The 24191-nt window shown below is 39.0% G+C and overlaps 1 protein-coding gene across 5 annotated transcripts in view; it reads right to left on the bottom strand.

The window, feature by feature from the left end:
• Positions 1–24191, bottom strand: part of LOC131047927 (isopentenyl phosphate kinase) — a 307620-nt gene that overhangs the window by 168944 nt on the left and 114485 nt on the right. For all 5 annotated transcript variants that reach the window (XM_059218360.1, XM_059218359.1, XM_059218358.1 and 2 more), the window contains exon 5: positions 17477–17538. In XM_059218360.1, coding sequence (XP_059074343.1) covers positions 17477–17538 — 62 coding nt within the window. The remainder of the gene's footprint in view (positions 1–17476; positions 17539–24191) is intronic.

The following is a 24191-nucleotide window of genomic DNA, read 5'->3' as shown; positions in this document are numbered from 1 at the left end:
CATCTCTACTACCGCAGGATGCCGACCACTATTTAAGGCCAACAACATTGGGTCAGCCGAGGGGATGACCGGAACTTCTGCCCATGTCGCACCCGAAAATGCCTACGCAACGGTTTGTACGGAACTAAAAATGGCGGTTCTCAGCTATGGCATTGTGTCTAGAAGGTCCTTCACTCTTATCGGCACCTCCATCTGCAGTACTTGCCCAATTATGTTATTTTCGGCTTCAGTACGGGATGATGTACTCACCACCTCTTTGTTCCATTGTTCTGTCATCATCTCACACTCAATGTTGGCTTTTGCCTCCCATAATCTCTCCTCCGTACAGGGGTCGGGATAAATGGCCTTTTTGGTCTGAGCACAGGTGATTGCCAGTACTTCTTTATCACCAGTCTTCTCCATGTTGAGGAGGTTAACCCCTGGGTTGGGGCAATTTGTCTCATTGTGGTCTCCAAGACCACACCATCTGCACAAGTGTTGGGGTGCCTCCTCTTTCTGGCAATCCCGCGCAAAGTGTCCCCATTGGTTGCATACCCGACACTGAATCATCGGTCGTCCCTTGGTATCATACTGCATTCGACTTCGATTATTGCTATTATTATTGTTGCCTCTTCCTCCCCTTCGATAACCTCTGTAACCGCCAGATGATGTCGTTGTGTTGTCTTGAGGGTGCGATGTCCCTGTTGTCACTGATGGCTACTCTTGGGTGAAGAGCACTTGGTTCCCGCGTGTCTTCATGTTGTAGGGACATTCTTTGGTAGAGTGTCCCAACACTTGGCAAATATCGAAGAGGGCCTTTTTTGGACAAGAGCCTTTTGTGTGATCTTCCTCCTTACATTCTGCGCACCATACTTCCTCATTTTTGAGGGTGCTTCCCTTCATGCGATGCATATCCCTTTGAAGGGCTTGCACCTTTTTACTCGACCCCTCGTCGTTGCTACTTCCGTCGAAGGAGTCCTCCTCTTCAGAGGATCTGTCTTTCTTTTTCTTGGATGTCTTCCCTTCACTCTCTAGGTCCATTGCCCGGTTATAGGCATCGTCGTAGGATGTGGGGGGTACAATTTTTATTTTCCTTCTGAGTGACAATTTTAAGCCCTCCACAAACCACCTTTTCTTCAACCCATCGTCGGGCTAGTTATCCATTCTGCCCAACAATTCCTTGAGGCGTCGGCTATATGCTCCAATGGTCTCAATTTTCCCTTGCTTGGTGCTCAGGACTTCTGCTACGATTTCATTATCTCTGAGTCGAAACTCCTTTTCGAAGCCTTTGTGCAATTCATCCCACGTTGTCAGATTGGTTTTGTCAATATCCGAGTACCAATCGATGGCTACTCCTCGTAGGGTGGCGGGGAATTGCACCACCCATTCCGCCCTATCGGCCACGCCATTGGCCGACCAGATTGTTTCACATGTATGGCAATTTTTGCCGATTCACCACTACGTTCCTTGGCGGTGACCCGGTCTGCCCTCCGGAACTCGAATTTAACCCTCCAGGAACTCCTCCTCCAGACACTGGTCCTCCCCAAGGTACTCTGCCGAGATTTGGTCCATTGGGGCCCACAAAGTTGCTCTGACTCCCAGGGTGCGATGAGCCTGCACTGAACAGATTGCTTCTACTACCGAGACCTTTTGTCCTCCCGACACCTTCGGTCGCACCGGTATCCTCCGCCTCTCTGTTCTCGGTCTCTGTCCCATCTTCCCTCCTGGTCTCGGCACCTCTATATGGCATGTACGGCTCTACCGTACTTTCGTCACCGATCTCCTCCAATGTTAGGGAAAGGTCCCCCAACCGTTTCCTGGTGGTTTCTATTAGTGTGGAAACTTGGCCCTCACCAGAGCTATTGCTGCCATTTCCGCCGCTTCCTTCCTCGGCAATCCTCTTGAATCTTCTTTTTCGTTCTACTTGTTGCTCGATAATTAATGCTCGTTGAGCGGCTTCAGAGTCCCCTATGTATTCCTTCTTGTTTTTGTCCTTATTTAGCATATTGGGCATTAATTCTAAATTCTCCTTCTGAAATAGAACAAGACATCATATTGAAAAGAACACTTTTATTAATTCATCCTTGGTATACAATGTATGTCACTACAGTGGGGGTGTTCTTGTTTATTCTCCTTCGCCCGTACACAGTTCAAGGATTTACCCCTCGCTCGGTTTCATTGCGCTCCTCCTCTTAGCGCTCATGAAACTCCCGTAGGATTTGCTGGCGTCGGTTCTCCCGATAGGTGTCTTCCCTACGATTTTGAAGAGCCAAAAATGCCTGTGCCAGAAGGTTGGGCAAGTTGCTCATCAAACAATTTACCGTCGGGCTTACACCAAGCACGCTCCACACAGCATCCTCTGGAACATCCTCGATGGTGGCTTCCCTTCGTACATGTGTTTCAATCGCCACCTGGAGGATGCAAGATAAATCTTTCGTAAGTGCTATTTCTCCCTCAAATAGTTCTTCAGGCTCTTCGTTAGGGTTACTGCTCATCCCTTCGGCCAATGGTTGTCCCATTATCCACATGCCATGTAGCATATTCCCGTGCTCCAGATAAATTTCGGCAACGACGCTAGATGTTTACCCTCAGGGTGAACAGTTTTAGAACATACAGATAGAATGCTTAATGAAAGACAATAATGCCATAGATACCAGATAAGATCATGCAAATATAAGAGATACTATTTCCATTCATAATCATGTGTCCCTTTACAAGTTACCTTCCATGGTATATAAAGGTACCGAGGGGATGCGAGGGGCAACCGTCGCACCCGTAACTACCATCCCTCGGTTACCTTACTAACAAAGTAAAGTACTACCTAATTAACTACGGTTTTATTCTCGTACAATATTACCGCCAACAACAAAGGCGACATTTATCATTTGGATAAGTTCTTGATATTTTGGTAGTCTGATTAATATTGCACCAGAGAGGAACAGATTGGTTTGTGTTGTCTATGCATTTACAGTAATTCTCACAACAAGATCACAATGAAAAAAAAGGCATTCTCTACCTTACATTGATGATCTTTTCGTTTTCTCAATACCAAGAATAATCATGATTTTGTTTTCTATTTGGAAATAGATTCTCGAATATGGTTATCGAAGAATCTTGCCAAAAGAAAGTCTTAAGAATAGACACAACAAAGCTTTTCTTTCAAAGTTTTTGGAATAGAATTTTCTTGTAATGTAATCTGCTTATTGAAGACACACTTAAGCTTCTGGTGTTCTTAAAACAAGAATGCAAGTTCTATTCATTGTTATATGAAAAACAATAAACAACATAATTGAAAGCACAAAAGGCTTTGCCACAATAAGATGATTTCTTTACTTGCATATTTCTTAGTGGGTTCTCCTATAGGTGTTTGGCACCCTAGATGAAGATAGCATAAAAATTATATGCACACTGGGATGGTGCCATGTTGGATCTTCCCAAATTGTGTCACACCATTGCAAAAGTGTGTGGCATTTGATGGAGCTAGATTGATGATTTTAGAAATTCTGCAAAACTCAAGAGAGCATTCTAGAGTACATGAAAAGTGAGCCAGACTAATGTTGGAGTTGCACTTAAAGAATCCACTTAGATCGTATGAAAAGACACTATCTACGAACTAGTGGCATATGAAGAACCATGTGAAGAATCCCAATCATAATCATATGCTTCCAAAGAGAATTGCTCATTCTCGGCTAACATATTGTTAGAAGTTTAGAAAAATGAACTTGACAAGCCTTGTCAACAAGACAACTACATGAATTATCCATTGTTAGTAACAACTACATTATCATCGATAATAATGTCCTATTAACATCATCAAAAGATATTTACATTATCGTACTATAATGTGAAGAAAAGTGATGTCTTATAGGCTCAATGGTATCTTTCCCACTATTGTTATCAGGAAGTCATCCCCACTCCTTTCAATCTCTCTAGTGTCTCCATCAATAGTAACATACTAACCATACAAGAGCATTTTGATCCAGTGAAGTATTTGTAGGATAAAAATCGTTAACAAAGATATCGTAATTAATGAAGGAAATAAATTATTCTTCATTGTGTCATAGACCAATGTAATTAGAAGAGTATAAACTCTTGGCCCACATTCATATCTACTAGAGCATTTTTTTCACAAAAACAATCAACAATTTGCAATTAGTATAAGATCCTTCATTTTTAGTCATGTAATTTTGATTCTTCAAAAGTACATGTTAACTTCTACGCATATCAGATTCAATTAAACCAAAAGCAGCAAAGAATTTATTGTGGCTGTTGCCAAAAGCAGCAAGCCAAGGATTATTTCTTGTAGAAGGCTAAGAATCATCATTGTTTTCCTCTTGATTGTCTTTATCAAAAGACACAACATTTACCATAAATTATAGAGGTTTAATATTTTCATTTCTAAACTTAATAACCCCTTTCCAATTCATGATACTCATCACCATTCCAAGGTGGATTTTCCTTATTCTTGTAATGTGAGGAATCCATTCAATGTTTCTTAGATGTCATCTCAAGATACCATCAAGCATCTCACATACCCTTGTGTGATCTGAAATAGTTAATACAGGGATGAAACTCATCACAAGCATACTACTTTTATATCATGTCCCCTTATCTCGCATATAATTCATAAAGACTCTTAGCCTATTTCCAAACAAAATTTCAGTGGCTAATGGGGTTGTCAAAGAGGACTAATTAAATATTTATATTTATATTGTTGAAAAGTAACTATACGTTATAATTCAAAAATACAACTTATATCAAGTTTTTATAAGTGAATAATAAAGTGTCACTAGACCCAAGGTCCTATAAAATGAGTGTTCGAAAAGGACACTTTGATTTTTTATAATTTTGATGGATAATTAAAATAAAAGAAGATAGTCTTGTATTATTTTCCTTCTAAGAAGTTATATAAGGAGGATTGTTTTTAAAAAAAGGTATTCTTTCCCATTTTATGAATTTCTTGGTCCAGATAATGAAAGTGAGTTCTTTACATTGAGGATGAAAATCCTTTGTCAATATGGTTTTGGGGACAAAAACCCTCCTAGCCATTTAAGTGATTTCATGCAAAGATCCCAAGAGTGATTGTTAGGAAAATCATATAGGTTGATCAAATTATTTTCTACATAACCCCATGAGAGAAAAGCATGCATACAAGATAACAAAATGACCATAGGCAAAGATAAAATACATACCACAGCATAACAAAGATATACCATTGGAAAACCCTCAAGAGAGAAAAACCCAACCTCCAAAAGCATCCACAGTCAATGTATTATTTAGCAATGAAAACATTGCAATACACTAACAAAGTCTCTGTGAACATTTTTGAAACATCAAGCTCCTTCAATGCATTCTCCATGTATCCAAACATGTATCCACACATTACATGCCATGTTTCACATATTCACTCTTTCGAAGTGAGCTCAATGCAATGACAATCAAGCCAAACAACTAACTAGCAAACCTCAATCAGTAAACATGTGCTTGTTTTTATAAAATCAAGTTCACACAAAACAACCAAGTGATAAAGTAAAACCATGTGCTTCAAAACCATGAGTACACAAAACCGTTGACCCCAAATTTATTTTTTTGGTGCTAGTTTCCTAAATATTAAATAATTTTCACACGTGCAACTCACACATAAAACATCTAACCAATGTTACATGCAACTTTAAAAGTGGACCCAAATAAATATTTAATGTGGCTAAACACATCTAAAGATGCAACACAAATACAATTTATTTTACATAATTAAAATAATTCTTTCTTGTGCAAGTGTATGACACCCTATTCCTAACAATGTGGAATGTTTAAGTTTCAAAGTTTTTAATTTGTGAAGTTTATTGTGCTAATCACATACATAATGATTCCCAAAGTTTTGTAGCTTGAAGGCAACATCATTTTGGGTTGACTGATTTCATGAAGTCATTTTAAGATATTTTCATTGCGCAAGCCACACCAATGAAGGAAATTGCAGCTTTTTGGCATAGTATTAATGCAGGTCATACCCTGTCAATCTTATCATGTTTTTTTTGTGGGTGATAGGTATATTAGTCACTCCTTTTGGGAGGTCAAAAGACAACAGAATTGATAGTTCTCTGAAGTCTGAACAATCCAAACTGATTGCAAGCAAGTTCTGAAAGGAATTTATGATATAATCCTGGTTGTACTTTCATGTAGTAGGCCATACTCTTTCAGACAACGGCTGTACTCTTTTTGAGCAATTTAATGTTGATTAAGAACATCTTCATGCTTGGCCACAATTGTTGTGGGTTCCTAACAGATGGGTGACTCAAAATTTTGATGGTTTTTGGTGCTTCATTTCATCCTTTTAGGTTGTCATACCACTCATTCGGAGAGCATGGTGGTGTTGCAATGTAACAAACCCCCTAGTTTTTTTTGGATATAAAATGAATATGCAATGCCTTCAAACTTTTTGATCACCCAAATCCCAAAGTGGGCAAGGTGAGAACATACAATGCTTTGACCACACTACTAACTACAGTGTATGCAAATAGAATGAAATGGTGGCAAGCAGACCATAGCATGCAGGCGGCACAACCAACCTCAATCAATACTTCTTCAATGAACAACATGCATTAATGCAAGCCATTGGAAAAATGTCTAAGCTGGTTCAAACCAAAATGGTTAATCAAACCAGCTTGTTCAATGTCAAAACAAACTAACGAAATACATTGGGTCAAGTGGTGAACTGACTGAAACCTATGAACATGATATGCATATGAATTGCTATAAACCATCTATTTTTACAAGATAAAATGCATACACATATATACCTATGGTGGTATGACCGTTTGAGGTTTACAAGATATGCATGGATGCAATACAAAATAGCATAAATGATTGATATATTGCATAAGGAAGTCTCATATTATATTCTGATTACAAAATCAAATTGCTGCAAACATAAATTAGTCTAAAAGACACAAAATGAGAATGGACTATCATACTAAAAATGTGTGTTCATCAACCCACCTGAAGCATACATTAAAAGATTAAAGAAGAGGCTGATATAGTGATACAACTCTATACTGCTGTCACACTGTCAGAATCAAAATTGTTGTCAAATTAAAATGCTTCCCAAACACATGAAAATAATTGATATCAGCCATGATAGGAATTCTTAATAACTGCAGATCTGAAACAGAACAAATTAGTTGCTGGTATGATAGGTACAAAAGGTACTAATGAATTGGAAAGTACTAAATCATCTGAAACTCGAGTAAATATTACCAAGAAAAAAGGAAAAAAAAAACCTTGTTAAAACACATCAAAAATTTTCATCTTCGGAACCAAATTAGAAAAGACTTTGCATTTGTCGCAATAGTGATTTTGGGATGAAATCACTCAACCAACTAGGAGGGTTTTCGTCCCCAAAACTGAATTTGCCAAAGTTTTTTCATCCTTAGAAAAATAGGAATAACCTTTTTTAAAGACCTGTTGACGTGTCTGAAATGGCATTGCTGCAAACTCCATACGGCCAACGCAGAATAGAATAGCCAACTGATTATCCTACTCTCTCTTGAGATAAGGAAGTCTCTAATGCTGTTTTCTAAGTTTGATCAAAGGAGACAACCTCAAGGTTTCATTTGTCAGGTCTTGACTGCAGGATTGCTCAGTGGTTTGATGTGCTTTTGCTAGAAACACAAGGGGACTTACGATTTGCGACAAGCTAGTCTGCTGTGATTCTCGAATTACGCAATAAAGAGCAAAAGAAAAGGGTTAGGAGATCTAAAACTAACAACACGGGTATGTGGGTAGACATATTCAACATAACCAATTCCTGCTTGGCCAGAATAGCTCACAACCTTGCAGGAACGGTGCAATCTTCAAAGGGACTTGGAAGATTTTCAGACTAGAGACGCACGGCTAAGCACCCAATTCTGGCGCAGCTCAGACGGACACCTGCAATTGAACTAAGCACAATTAAAGGCTCAGGTTAACCACACAAAAGGATACACAATCAGTATATCCTTAGTGGTATGAGCCCGAATCTATCAAATACCTGCACACCCAAAATAGAAAGATCTATCTAAAATGCTGAGAGAAACCATGCAAACAAGATGAAAACAAGACAATAAACACCAAATCAATGTTTATATATTGATTTCATCTGCCTATTACAACAATTTCTGCAGCATCTCTATGCTACTGCTTAAAATCTAACCTATTCTAACTCTTAAATCTAACTATCTAACAAGCTCTGATTATCTAACCCTTTACAAAAGAAAGGCCTCTGCCTTTTATAGTTTTACAATTTTCAATCAGAGGCCAGGATGGACTGCATCCAAGGATCCTAATCTGCCTTCTAGAAGCTGACAGCTTTAACCCAGGCCGAATTAATTCTCAGTTATCCAACTAGCAACTATCTCAACTACCTGCCAACATTTGGCTTTAATTCAGGTCTATCCAATCTTTTTGGTGGTTGGGAATAGTTATCCACAAAAATATTTTGCATGGGACCCATAGGCAGTTTACAATAAAGCCTTTTCAGTTTTAAAACTGAATTTCTGGACTTAAATCCAACTGTGTGCGTTTTCTCGAGAAGGCATAAACTTGCAGCATTCAGAGTATTCTTTGGTCTTTGGTCCCGGTGGTGGACTTCATCTTTGTTCAGCGGCAGGGTTCCCAATGTTTGGTTGCTCTCGCGCTCCTGCAGCATGTTCCCATATCTTTTTCTTTTCCAGTCTTCAGCGCCTGGCCTTGGATTGCGATCCTTCCTTGATTTGCGTTTCAAGTCTTTTTCCTGGTTCTTTAATGACGTCCTGCGATCAATCAACCAATTTCACTTCATTAAATTAATTTGAAAAATTAATTAATTAATTTAACAAATATTAAATTTAATTACGACATCTGGCTTGAGAAGCTCTTTGTGAGATGTATCTTGAAAATGCTTCTGCTTTCAGTTCGAATGTGAAATCTAATCCTTGGTCTTGATAGTGTTTGGGCGATTTACTTCTGCGTGATTTTACCTTTGGAGTCTTGGGCATTTTGAATGGGTTTACGACGTTTTGAAAACTTCTTAAGTGCGATTTTGGAGGTTTGAAGAGCTCTTGCAAATTTTTAAATCCTAACACTCATGCCCTTTCTGGATTTCGGAGCATTTGGGGTTTTCGCCAGAATTGCCTTTGCTTCTTCGTGGCTTTCTCCAGCTCGCAACTTTGGTGGAATGGAGGATTTATCAATTTCGCATTCCTTACATCAGGGCCTGTGCGTTGCAATTCTGGGCACCATGGCAAATTTCAGACTTTGAAGAGGTTTTTTGCAACTTTGGAAAAAACTTCGGACCATTTAACACTTTGGAATTTTGCGATTTTAACGTCTTTGGCGAATTTATCCAATTTTCGAAGCCTGGGGAGTTTTGCAACTTTGAAAAAAAAAAAAACTTCGGACCATTTACACCCTTTGGGATTTCGCAAATTTTAACCTTCTGGCGAATTTCGGAGTGCTTGGGGTTTTTGTTCCAGCTGAAGGGTAATTTTCGGACCATTGAACACTTCTTGCAACTTCGGAGTTTCAAGGCATTTTTGAAAATCGAAAAAAAAAACTTCGAACCATTTGGACGTTTTTGTAATTTATGAAAAACTTCGGACCTTTCAGCCCTCTTTGCAAGTTTGTCAAACTTTGAATTTCGGCCCCAGGGGCAGAATTTGGAAGTCTAAGGTGAATTTCAGAGCATTTAAACATTTTTGCGAACTCTATCATTTTCGGACCTAAAGCACCTTTTGGCAACTTAAGCAATTTTCAGACCTTAAGGCACTTTTGGCAACTTAAGTGAATTTTCGAACCTCAAGGCACTTTTGGCAACTTTTTCACTTTTTCACATTTTAGCCCCAAGGTCCGAATTTGGGCATTTTAGCGATTTTAAACGTTTTCCTCACGAAGTGCGAGCTTGGGCACTTGGGCAAGTTTGTAAAGATCTCGCCGAAGGATCATTTTATGGAATATAACATTTGAGTATAAATACTTTAAGTTATATTCCGTATATACATTCAGGATGTTTGAGAGTGGTTTCGGACCTCCAGGAGTTATATTGCAAATTCTAGTTTTTGGAGGATTCCTCAGTTTTTCAGAGTTAGCCAAATTTCAGGGTCAGGAAATTCTAGACTTAGCCAAATTTCAGGGCATTTGAAGATCAAGATGACATTCCAGACTCCATCACTCACCAACTTGACCCTTCATATCCCCTTCCTCTTCCGCAAAGACAAAAAGGCACAAACCGGGGGGTCCCTGTCCAAGACAAGGATGGGTGTGCGATTTGCACAACAAGACCCAACCTCCATTTATAACCTTTCCAAAGCTATTTAGGAAAAATCATTTTTGCTTTTTCAAAAATGTGTGTTTTAATTTTTTTCACTTTTCTGAAAAAGCATATTTTAGCTTCTTTGTTTAAAAGCATTTTCTTTTAATAAAATAATATGAAGTGTCCTTATGACCACTTTTCAACACCTTGAGCCTAGTGACACTTTATCTACACCCTTAAAACACCTTGTTAAATAATTAAATATAAGTTGTCATTTATTTTACTTTTGTGATAACTTTGATATCTAATTATTTAATAATTCTCTTTTTAAATCATCCCAAGGTCTTACTAAATATTAAAACAAGCCAATTAAATTGTCTTGATAATTCCACCAACTCCTTAAGTGCATAGAACTTTGTCCATGAAAGTTGGCACTATCCAAGGATGATGGACTTCGCCAAGAAGTTTGGAGTGTTCCCAAAATGTTGGATTCACACATGGAAAGTACCATTGTGAAAGTCTTACCTCCAAGAACTTGTTGTCACTATTAGAATTTATTTTCAAAAAAGCTGACGCTCTCCAAGAAAGTTCGGATGAATCAGAAAAGAGAACATTACATGCAAGTACAATATATACTGTTTCAAACATTATGGAAGTCTTTAAATAACTTTTCAAACCTGTTGTTACTCTTGAAAGGTGAGCTAAAAGTATTTCAAACTACTAGGCATGTGATGGGCAATTTTTTCTAAATCTTTGCATCAACTAGTTCAGCAACAAATATCCTTCAAAGATTTACATCATTCATTCCATTTACAATAAATAGATTCAGGTTATTAAGTTATGCTACAGCTGATTACAACATTCAATGTAATGTACATTTACTACAATCAGTTTTCCAATTGTTTTATGGAATCTCTTCTTTTAGGATGATAGCTTACCATTTGACATAATATATAGTTTGGTTATTCAAGTGAAATAATTGCTTAACAAACTAGCTAACTAGTGTAACGTCCCCTTTTTGGCCTCATTGATCAGAAAGAAAATAATTTAATTAATTAATGTCTAAAATTAATATTTTTCGAGCAACTTGCTTTTAATTAATTGTGTTATTGAGTAGTGTATTTTATAAAGCAACTTTAGCTAAGGCCAAAAAGTAAAATAATATAAAGTCACTTTTATGGAACAAAAAGAAATATCATTTAAAAAGTATATAATTTCTGGAAAAATCCACAAGAGGTTCTAAAAGAGGTTGAAAAGTTTCATTTGATTCACTCTAAACATTTGATGTTTTCTGAACCCTAGTTGTGTAGTTGGGCAAATTTCTCCCACCGCAGGATGACAACCCTCAAATGAGGATTGGTTTCAGTGGTGAAAGATTCCTTTGTAGCCAATACAGCATAGTTCACTCAGGATCAAGGTTTGTGTGAGATGAAAGAAATATATCATGGTTGATTCAAATAGAATACATAACTGTGTTGAATGTTTGTCAGGCAAGAAATTGTTCAAAAAAGAAAAGCCCTTCTTAGTACTAAAGATTACAGGTGTAAATTTATTGAAGTTTTGGCAAGAAAATTTTTTTAAAAGAATTGTAAAAGGCTTCGTCTTTAATGGTGTGGGTCAAATTATATTGAATGCCTAACTTAAAATAGCTGTTGCCATTGCTTGAGAGATATCTTATGGGGTTGAGGAACAAATTGAATATTATGTATCCCTAATCTGCTATATACACCAATTGTAGCCTTTTGTAGAGAAGGCGTTGAGGTTTTGAAAGGTATATGAGCTTTGTAAGAGGTGTTGATGCAGCAGCACCATACACAAGAAGTAGTTATTAAGATTAAGGTATAGCTAGACGTCCCCACCTTATCATTCTATTTTACCCGCCATATTTAGATGAGGACAGATGGCCACCCTTGGCATATTATGGGGAACATGGCTGTTGTAAAACTATCACTGATTTCATTAAAACCTTTGGAAAAGAAGTGTAAGTGGAAGAGTCTCGATGCCCTTAGGAATCTATTTGTCCTATCACCAATAGTTCTTTTGGAAAAATACGCTAAAAAGGAGAGTGGTGTCACTATTGGAAGGAGATGTGAGAGTACAGGAGAGTTGCTGGAAGTTGAAGACTTTCAAAAAGAGGCATTCCAGTTCCTTGAATCAGCTTGTTGGAGTTAAAAAGAAGTAAAATTGAGTCCTAATAAAATTAGGACAGCCTTTGTCTCTATTTCCACCTCACAAGACAAAAAGGACCTCACACGTTGAATCACTGAGTGTAGCAATCCTATTGAGCCTCAAAAAAGAAGAGAATTTTACTGCAGTTGGACTATTCAAAAGCTTCTACCAAGGTCACAATAGGGCTGTGAGAGTTAGGCCTGGCAGTTGTCACTTATAATAGCAATCTCATTCAATCGCCTAACACATTGGGGAAGTTGGCAAAGTATAAAATAGGTAGTGACATTTTACAACAAAGAAGGCTTTGGCACAGGGGTATATTTCCTATTTTTCTTCCATCAGAAGAACCAGGTTTTAGATATATAATTGTGCAGATTTGGATGACTCAGCCATAAACAGCTCAATAATCTTCATTTTCCATCAAGTCTTTCTTTAACTCTACATCAAAATTTAGTTCAATAGGATTATCTATGCAATGAATAATTTTTCTAGTATCAGTACCTCTGTGAACATTGGAATGGGCCAAATTGGCAAAAGAATGGGCTGAGGTATTGACTGCCTCCAAGGGGGATGCCCTATCAACAATGGAGGAGTGAGCCAGAGATTTTATCGCATCCAAGTAAGATGCCCTAGTCTCTGTGCAAATAGGCATGGAAAAAGAATCTTTGATAACCTTCGTCAAGCAAGGAGATGCATTTCTAGCCGCACCACTAAATGACTAGGGCAGCAGATCATTATTAGCCATTGTGGAAGGGGGGGACATGTGAGAAGCCCCATGATCCGAGCGTTTTCCAGAAACCCTACCTAGGTAGGAGAGGGATGAAACAGGAGAAGACACCAATACACAGAGCTCCAAACCAAACTGTCAACAGCCAACCCATTGTAGGCAGAACCATCGGCCAAATGCATGGAACTAGGAATAATGCCAAGAAAGGCCCAGAGAGAAGTAGGGGCGACAATGCCAAGATCGGAAGTGGCAGGTGCAAAAAGCCCATTGTGGTAGGAAATAGGAGTATTCAGCATTGCAGGACCTTTTTACTATTAAAGGTCAGAATATTGTTCAAACATTGTAAATTTGAATATTTGCTTCAGCACTTTAAGACAATTGTTTGATTTAATATCTATGAGCTGATTAATGAATATTAGCTGTATGAAAGATTGTCAATGATCATTAAAGATAGTTGCAGCCATTTACGATATTAAAAAATAAAGTGTTTGGTTCTTTATACAACCAATTGTTTGACACAATGCCTGCAAAGTGAAATTTGTGAAAAGTTGCAAGGTTTGATAAAAATTCTAGGATATGGTTATTACAACTAGCTAATCCCTTTGGTTACTTCATTTTAGAGAAGGTTGAGCCATGCCTTAAGGATAAAGACCGAAACGTTATTGCCACACTTCCCATGTTACCCATACTACTTTTTGCAATGCCACTACTTACCCTCCACCCTCAGCAAATTTTTCATTCAAACCACTTGAGATAAATTATTGAATGTACCCAAATGAGAAATCAACACTTGCTAGTTCCCTATTATTCCACCGATTGGTTTGCCACCTAAGAACTACTCAAGCATTGCTTTGACATGCATAACTAGACAAAAGCTCTTCCTAGAACAAAAATGGCTTGTGGTGACCTTCTACACTAGTCACAATGACCTATTATCTAGGTCGTCTCCTCCTAGAATACACTAGGAACTCCAATTGCAAATTTGGAAAATAAAATGACATTTCTAAAGTGTACAATTGATAATAGATGGATTTCTGCAAGGATTCTATCTTTGCAAACAATTATAGAAGATGCCAACCTAAACTCGTAGCTCCACATTGTACATCGAAGAGAAGATCTAAAATTCACAACACAACCTCTTTATACCTTTAACTTGAACCTTTAAAGTTTAAACATAATTTTTCCAGAAGTCTAATAAAATATGATGTGGAAGAATTTTTCTTCCAACCCTTGATCTAGCCTCACAACCACACAACATAAATTCTAAAACTCCTCCACAACTTGAGTTCCTTCAATGGCTCCACGCAACATGCAACGAATCCACACAACTTGTAAGAAACTTACTTGATCAGCCTTGGGGAATTGCCCCCCTCCACTTTGATACCATATGAGAACAAGTTGCGTTATTCCTTCATGATCAATTAACTCCACAAAGTAATGTAATAAAGATGAAACAATAAAGAAATCCAATAAAATGTAAGATATATACAGCTGTCACAATCGACCAAATTATTGTTATAGCACCATAGAAACGAGACTTGGGCTCGACGTGGACTCGGCAAGGCTGACCCGACTCGGGACTCGGCAAAAAATCGACAGAACTCGGCAAAAACTCGGCAAAAAAACAATTTCTAGTGAGTCTTGCCTAGAGCGAGTCCTAGAGAGTCCCGAGTCCATGAGACTCGGCTAGGGTCACTCAGCTCGAGACTCACTAGGACTCGGCAAGTCCTAGCGAGTCCTGGAACTATGTATAGCACAAATGATCATATGATCTAAATAAAGCACAACCCTCATTTATTTATGTATTGCAAGTTATCTAACCTTTGAGAATTATAATCCATTTTAATTTCCTACTATAAAAAGATACATGCCATAGTATTTCTATCATACATAAGGTAAGCCAAAATAACCCTAGATTTCACAAGTACCACAAACTTGGAACCAAATGGGTTCTATAAGCAACAACCCAAGGAAACAGCACAGCTCAATGTATCATCAGCATAAATGAATCTGAACAGCAATTATCATAAGGTACACCCACTACAAGTGACCCAAGTATCCAAAATTACAGATTTACATCAAACATGTAAATATGCATCATAATCCCTAAGTTTGTGCATTTTAAAAATCACATACCTGGTTTTTCTACAACAGTCATTCATTTCTTTGTCAATTTTGCAACGATTTTGTTATTGCTTTCACACTTGTATGTTTCCTCATCACCATCTTGTTTGGCTTTTAAGCATTACTTTTGTTCCAAATCTAACAAGTAACTCTATACATTACTATAACTTCCTTTGATAGTTCATTAGAATCCATTAATAAAATATTGTTTTTCAAATTTATCCCCTATAGAATTTGCAAGCATACTTGCCATATTCAACAATCTTAAATTATAATCTTTAAATGAAACTCTTTTTTTTTCTTGCCTAAGCATTACTGACTCATTATGGATTCAGGTATCAAGATGCCATTTGTTGAATTTCTTTTCACCTACCTTATGATTTCCCATTTCTTTTTGTTATCCTTCTCCAAATGGTCGTACCTTCTTGGGTTATTAATTAGTCTCTCATAAGTATCACTTTATCAATCACTTATTAGTAGCTGTATCCTGTTGCAACATTGCCAATCCAGAGTCCATTGTTTCCTTTACAAAATGGATACTGAGAATTTGATAAAAATATAACATATATAAATTTATAATTTAGAAAAGAGATTGATGATGGTCGAGGCTTAAATACAGAAGATTCAGATAGTAATGAAAGTATGGAACAAAATTTGAAATACATATTTTAAAAAGAAACATTAGAACCTAAGATACCAAATCAGAATGGAATAGATGGATACCACACACACACACACATAATATCACAATTCTACTACAGTCTTTCCTTTCTTTGTCAATTTTTGCAACAATATTGTAATTCCTTTCATACTTGTATGATTCCCCATCACCATCTTGTTCAGATTTTAAGCATTGGTATTGTTCCACATTCAACAAGTAACTCTATGCATTACTATAGCTAACTTTCTTTGATAGGATTTTTCGATCCATTAATAAAATATTGTTTTCCAAATTCATCCCCTATAGAATTTGCAAGCATACTTGCCATATTCAACAATCTTAAATTATAATCTTTAATTGAATCTCTTTTTTATTCTTGCTTAAGCATTACTGACTCATTATGGATTCAGGTATCAACATGCCATTTGTTGAATTTCGTTTCAAATCCTGCCTTAAAGGTTTCCCATTTGTTTTTATTATCCTCCTCTAAATGATCGTACCTTCTTGGGTCATTAATTAGTCTCTCATAAGTATCACTTTATCAGTCATTTACTAGTAGCTGTATCCTGTTGCAACATTGCTGATCTAGAGTCCATTGTTTCCTTTCCAAAACGGATATTGAGAATTTGTTAAAACTATAACATTTAGGAATTTATAATTTATAAAAGAGATTGATGATAGTCAAGGCTTAAAATACAGAAGATTCAGATAGTTGGAAGTTTGGAACAAAAATTTGAACTATATATTTAATAAAGAAAATTAGAACCTAAGTTACCAAATCATAATGGAGTAGATAGATACCACACAGACACACATAACATTACAAGCCTAAATACCTCACACACACACATTGCAAGTCTAAAAACCACTCAAACCCTCCCCCCCTCCAAAAACACGCAGGGTAAACCTTAAAACCCCACACATTGCAAACCTAAAAACCACCCACACAGACAAATACTCTGCAAGCCTATAAACAACACACAAAGCAAGCCAAAGCACACACACGTACACACTTTGCGAACCTATAAACCCCACACTCACACACTTTGTAAGCCTATAAGTATAAACCCCACACACACACACAGAAAATTTGCAAACACACAAAAAATTTACAAGCCTAAAAACTACACCTAAATTTTTCCTTATGAGTGTGGCCTTGGACATTAATGACACTTATAACAAAAAAATTACAACAGTGATCTGCATCCCACCCTTAATTAAAAGATGTACATATACTTTCTGCACTTGACTAATAAGTAATAACCCTCTAACTTAAAAACGAGAGATATAAATATAATGTCACAAAGTATATTGTTGTACATTCTTTACTTAAATATTGTTGCTTCTCTCTGAAAGCTACTGAACTACTTTAAGTACTCACACAAAGCTAATCCTTTCAAACATAGCTAATCCTTTCAAACATTGTTACTTCTCTTTGAAAGCTACTGAAATGAAACATCGCTAGTTCTCATATAAAGGTACTACAGCAAAATATCGTTACTTTCCCACAAACTACCATTGTTAAAAAAAGACATTTACAAACTATTCTTACATTCCGTTTATATGTAGACCACCCTGATGCAAAAGGGGAGATGCCAACTGCGGGGATCCCATCTAGAAAAGAACAATTCGTAAGTATTTTCTTTGAGTGAGAATGCCCTCCATGTCCAGGGCTATTTGCCATGCTCACTTGCCATAAAATGTGAAGAAGCCAAGACCAAGAAACAACAAATTTATAGCAAAAAAGGGCAAATGACAAAAAGAAGGATGATTTATCAAAAAGATTGCTAGGGTCTAATAAGAACTAAACAGCAGCATCAGTCCACAATGATTCCATACAAATATTAAAAAGAACACAATCAAATACATACATATACCATTCAAAATAAAATCATGGACTAGGTAAGGACTATAGATCTTAGAGTATTGCTTATTTATCTCTAGTAAATGAACTTATTCATATCAAAAAATCAATTATCATATGAGAACCTCAATGACATGCTAATAAAAATAAAAAAAAGTATTTGAATTTTAAATTTGAAAGAATTTCTATACAATACAGATCTCCTTGTGTAAAACAATCAACTAGCATAAGGCATTCCTTGATCTTGTTACTAGAGTTGTTAAAAAGCAACAAGAGTTGTAACGTCCCAATTTTTATGTTCTCTAGCACTGCAGTTGGCTCTAACCTTCTCAGTGAGTGTCAACTTTGTCAGAGGAGTTATTTGTTGTTGCCAGTCAGCTCAATTAGTCTTGAGGACACTTACAACACTTTCCAAGGTGATTTTCAGCTTTTAGTGTGTTCTCCAAGAATCTTGGAGAGGGCATCTATTTATAATAAGTCACCTAGTTGGCTTTGTTTCGTCATCAGTATCATCCCGTGTAGTCAAATTTTGATTCTGATGCTTTTCGACAATTTCCGCAACTTGGGGGTATTAATGGCTTTATTTTAATCATTTTACTAAGGTTGCTTAAATTTTATTAGAATATTTTTGAAAGCATATTAGTGTTCAAGGTCGTTGGAATCGAGACGAAAAGTTTTAAATCATTTTGACACATAAAACAATGACCTTACATTTCAAAATTATCATTATTTTTTAAAAAAAGGTCTTTTGGAGCTAAAATGGAGTTCTACTTAAAAAGGTGAATTTTAAATTTGCTTTTCGGGAAGTTTGGCAGGGAAAAGTATAAAAGGCATTTCAAGCGCTCACTTGGATAATGCAGATTATGTTATTTCTCTCTAGTGAAACCCTTGTGGGTCTGTGAGATTGAACCGAGTTCATCTCAGCCTTCTAGAGGGCAAAATCCCTCTCGAAGAAGATTGGCTGCAGTTGTGAGAGATCCTTTCTAGTCAATGTAGTGAGATTCAATTAGAGTCTCAGCTTGTGTGAGAAGAAGGTTTTTGCAGGTATGATCATAGATCAATTTGTGAGTCTATAGATTTGTAGTATTTTACAGAAAAATAGACTTCTTAGTTTGATTAAAAAGTTTCAAGATTTCAAGTGATTGTGATATTCAAGTTTGGCACAATTATCTAATGAGCTGGCTGTAGAAATTTATAATCTTTATGGTGTTGAATGGTGTTTTAATCACTGGGAAAAAAAGGAAGAGGGTAATAAGTATTTCAAAAGTCTTTAGATGAGATGTGAGGGAAAAGGATAGAGGCAGGGTATTAAAGAAAAAAACAAGACGAGGCATCGATTTGAGGATTCTCATATTGATAATACAAACTCAAGAAGACAGGTCACAAAAAAGACAGAGCAATTGAAATGTGACATGGACCCCCCATCTCTACTATAGGATCGCCACTTCACATATGACTCTCCCATATTGAATGATACCATAGTATTATTGAATTGCAAGACCAAAGGAAGTCATGGAAAATAATATTTCTTCCCGTCATATTTGAGGACCTATGGAAACAAAGAAAGTGATGTGCAAGGCACGAGGGGAATCCATTCACAGCTATGCATAGCAATCTCATTCATCAAGCCATCCATTCTAGAAGTGGTGTGAGAGGATTTGATTGGAATAAACTCAGTCTGCCAGACTTTAAGGGAAGAGACGTGGCAGTTTGATTAGTCATCCAAATTGATCGCCACACTTTTCAAACTATGAGTCAACTTCAAGTGTGATAATTTCAGATTTTGAATTTCTTGGCATTTTCCTAGGTGCCAATAATGGTATATTGCTGGTCAAAGGACACCTTCTTGAGTTGGAAAAATATGCAATTAAGCCACAACATAACAGAGGATTTCTGAGCACATGCTTTCTCATACTCACATGGCTGCTGGTGATGAATGCCTTATACTGGCGGATGACCCCTTGGGTGGGTGTATGATACTGGCGGATGACCCCTTGGGTGGGTGTATGAACCTCTGGATTCTCACAGACTAAGCATCTGTCTTTGGGCTGCCATGAAGGAGAAAGGAAGGTGAATCTGGACATGGTCTTTCCCTAGGCACTGTGTTTAATATTTGCAAGGATCTGCAGGTCAGAAATTTCCATTAATATTCTTTCACGACCTGCCACAGGTTGCAATCATGTATTGGTCATTATTGTATCTCAGACTGAATATTCAATAGGTTGTCTCAAACTCACTCCCAAGTTGTATCAGTTTAACATGAAGGAGTTTATTTGCTGCATATTGATATGATTCAATGACAATGTGGAAACAAACTTAAACATCTAATTTAGTTCTTTCATGTTAATGCATCCAAACTGTTTGTCCACACATCTAACCTCTTAAACCCGGGAGAAGAGATCAGAAACTTCTTACATTTGCAGGCTTGTCAACTGTTTGATAAAATTATTATTGGTAAACGTATCAAAAAAAATTGATTAGCAAACCAGGGGTGTTCTTACAAGAGTCCATTGTTTCCTTTCCAAAATGGATATTGAGAATTTGTTAAAAATATAACATATATAAATTTATAACTTAGAAAAGAGATTGATGATAGTCAAGGCTTACATACACAAAAGTTGTTGTCGGGAAATACATATATCTTATGTTTTGGTAGTAATGTTATTTGTTAGTAGTTAGTAGCCGACGGGTAGGTAGTTGGAGTCGCGACGGTTGTGTCGCACCCCATCGGCTGTTATATATTGTACTACCTGCGGGTATTGAAGAGGTGATGTTTACGACAAAAAATACTCTGGACATTGGGTGCATTCTGAGTCATTAATGGAAAGCTTATTCTCGTATTCATCTTGTACTTGCATTGTCCATTTCTGCATTACTTTTGTACTCTTTTTGTTTACCCTGTGAGGCAAACATTTGCCGCCGTTGCCTAGACTTACTCGGGAAAGGAGGGAGCGGAAGGCACACGGACACAATGGGCCTACTCGTTGGTGAGATAAACCCAGAGGCCGACGACGCGCAAACAGAGCTCTACCACGGAGAAGACACTGCAACGAGGGAATTCTCAATCCTCCTTCAAGTCGCCATCGAGACCTACGTCCGAAGGGAGGCCACGGAGGCTGAAATCCCAACAAGTGCCATGTGGACAGCACTGGCAGTTAGCTCGGTAGTAAATCGGTTGATGAACCACCTCCCCCGGTTGCTTGCACACGCATCACTGGCACAACGAACTCGCCTGGAGGAGATTGCCCGGGAAGAGCGACGCCAACAAATCCTCCAACAATACGAAGAAAGCAGCCGTCGGGAAGTGGAGCGTGATGGCACGAGGCCAAGAGGAAATTGAACCCTGAATCCCAGAGGGACAAAAGAACATTCTATAATTGAATAAAGGTGTCATAATATTGACACAAGTTGTATCTGATGAGATGAATTAATAAAGGAGTGTTTTGTTTTTATGTGTTGTTATTTATGGAAATGTACAGGAATTAATGCCCAACCTATTAAACAAAGATAGAAATAAGAAAGCACAAACGGAGGAGTGGAAGGCCGCGCAGAGGGCCTTGATTCTAGAGCAACAAGTAGAACGTAAACGGAGGCTGAGGCAACTTGCCGAAGGATGACCTGGCGAAGGGTTGCCCGAAGGGAACCAAGGAGGTGTCACGGAGGGGGCAGAAGCTGAGGGAAATTTCTACGCATCGCCAGAACACCGTAGGGTGAGAAGCCACGAAGAGTTTTTGGAGGAAACAAGGATACGGAGGAATCTAGTCGAAGAGATCCGAGATCAATTCAGAAACTTATCCCTTATGCCGCGAAGTGAGGACCACCAAAGGGAGCCAATAGCGGGCGCGAGTGAGAACGAAGGGGAGGACAACCGTACGGCTGTAGGTGCGACACACGGCAGGCAAAACACCATACCCCAAGTCACCCAAGCAGGACACACTACCGGCGCCGGAGGGAGTGGCGCAGGGGCACAAACACAGCCACAGCCACCTCCGGGGAGACGACCCCCATCAATGGCGAGTAAACAGAAACTACCGAAGTTCAACAATGACGACAAGGAAGATCCCGTCCGCCATTACCGCACTTGCGAAACCATATGGTCAACGAACGGTGTTACCGACCAAGACGAATGGGTAACACAATTTCCAGCAACCTTAAGGGGAGTGGCCATCGATTGGTACTCAGATATGGATAAGACCAAAGTCGGCACATGGCCCGACCTGAAGAAGGAATTCAGGATAGAGTTCCGCCTTATCAGAGACAACAATGAAATAGTAGCCGAAATCTATGGCACAAAGCATAACAAGAATGAGACTGTTCAAGCCTATAGTCGGCAGCTCAATGAACTGTTGGGGAAAATGGAGAGCCAACCAACGGATGGGTTGAAAAAGAGATGGTTCATCGAAAGACTAAAACACTCCATCCAGAAGAAGATGAAAATTGTTCCACCAACCTCGTACGAAGATGCATATAATAGAGCGATGGATCTCGAGGGCGAGACCAAGACATCCAAGAAGAAAAAGAAGAAGGATAGCTCGACCGAGGATGATGACTCTTCCGAGGGAAGCAGCAGCGATGGCGAGTCCGGCAAAAAGGTGCAAGCTCTTCAAAAGGATATGCACCGTATGATGAAGGAATTTAAGAACATGAAAGGAAGCACGCGTAAAAACGAGGACGTGTGGTGCACGGAATGTAAGGAAGAAGTCCACACAAAAGGCACCTGCTTGAAGAAGGCATTCTGCGAAATTTGCCAAATGTTGGGACACGCTATCAAAGAGTGTCCCTACAACATGAAAAAAAAAAGGGAACCAAGTATTCTTCACGCAAGAGCAACCCTCACTGTCCGCAGCAGCGGGCTCCGCCCAGCCGCAAGCCGACCCCACTACATCATTCGGTGGTTATAGAGGTAACCGAAGAGGAGGGAGAGGCAACAACAACAACAAAAATTGGAGCAGAATGCAGTACGACGCTAAGGGGCGGCCAATAATTCAATGTCGGGCCTGCAACCAATGGGGGCACTTCGCTCGGGAATGCCAGAATACTGAAACCCCCCAGAGCCTGTGTAGATGGTGCGGCCCCGGTGATCATGATGACACAAACTGTCCTAAGCCGGGGGTGAATCTGCTCAATATTGAGAGGATGGGCGAAGACAAAGAAGTATTGGCAATCACTCGCACGCAAGCAAAGAAGGCAACGTATCCTGACCCCCGCACAAAGAAGGAGAGACTGCGGGAGGCGAAGGCCAACATTGAATGGGAGATGGCGGCAGAAGGACGGAAGAACAGAGAGATGATGAGTCCCTCAACCCGCCTGAAAGCGGTGGGCAAGTCATGCAGATGGAGGTGTCAATAAAGGTAAAAGACCTTCTAGACTCCATGCCACATTTGAGGACTGCCATCCTCAGCAATGTGCAAAGCACCGCACACGCACCTTCGAGTGCACCGCAGGTGGAGGTTCCTGTCAGTCCTTCGACTGACCTGATGTTACTAGCCTTGAACAGTGGTAGACACCCAGTTGTGGTAGAAATGGGCATCCTTGGGACCATTCTGAAGGACACCATTGTGGACGAGGGTTTTGGGGTGAATGTACTACCAGAAGAGACATGGAAGAGGCTGGGGAAACCCACCCTGTGGCCACCCACATTCACTCTGGTGGGAGCCGACCAACACGGCATCAAGCCACTCGGCATATTGATGGCCCAGCAAGTGACAATTGGTACGCAACCCTTCCTGTTAGATTTTGTAGTTATTCCCTTGAAAAAGAAAGGCTATGACGCCATCCTGGGGAGAATGTGGTTGATCACGGCGAGGGTGAACCATAATTGGAAGAAAAATACACTCTCAATGGAGAAGGGAGGGCGGAAATATATCATTGACCTACGGCCCCAAAATGTTGGCGAAGAGCTCGCCTCTTCCGACTCGGACTCAGAGGACTCTAATAAATGGGAATGGGGTTCCGACGAAAGCAAAGGCAAGAATGCGGTGGAGACAAACCGTGAAGGGGTACTCGAATTGGAGGAATGTTCCTGAAGACGAGGTCTGCTCACTCAACGGGCTCTTCCATTGGCAAATGGAGGATTACGAACTTTTTCAATGCAACATGTTGCAGATAGAGGAGCCCGCCGATAAGGAGGTCTTCCCTCCGGAATACAGAGAATATAAGGAGGGGGAAGCCCGAGTGGATGAGGCACCCGCACATCAGTTCAAGAAAGACAAGCCAGTTCAATTTGAAGAGTCCAAACTGAAGGCAACAAACCTGGGAAGGGAGGAGGACCCACAGAATATATTAGTCGGGGATGACTGGGATCCCGTGCTGAAGGTAGCGGCCTTCAAAATATTTCTGGAGTTTAAAGACGTCTTTGCATGGACGTATAAAGACCTGAAGGGGGTACCTCCTGAACTGTGCG

The sequence above is a fragment of the Cryptomeria japonica genome, chromosome 3 (assembly GCF_030272615.1).
Source record: "Cryptomeria japonica chromosome 3, Sugi_1.0, whole genome shotgun sequence".
NCBI classification, from domain to species: domain Eukaryota; kingdom Viridiplantae; phylum Streptophyta; class Pinopsida; order Cupressales; family Cupressaceae; genus Cryptomeria; species Cryptomeria japonica.
This window is presented reverse-complemented; position numbering and strand designations above follow the sequence as displayed.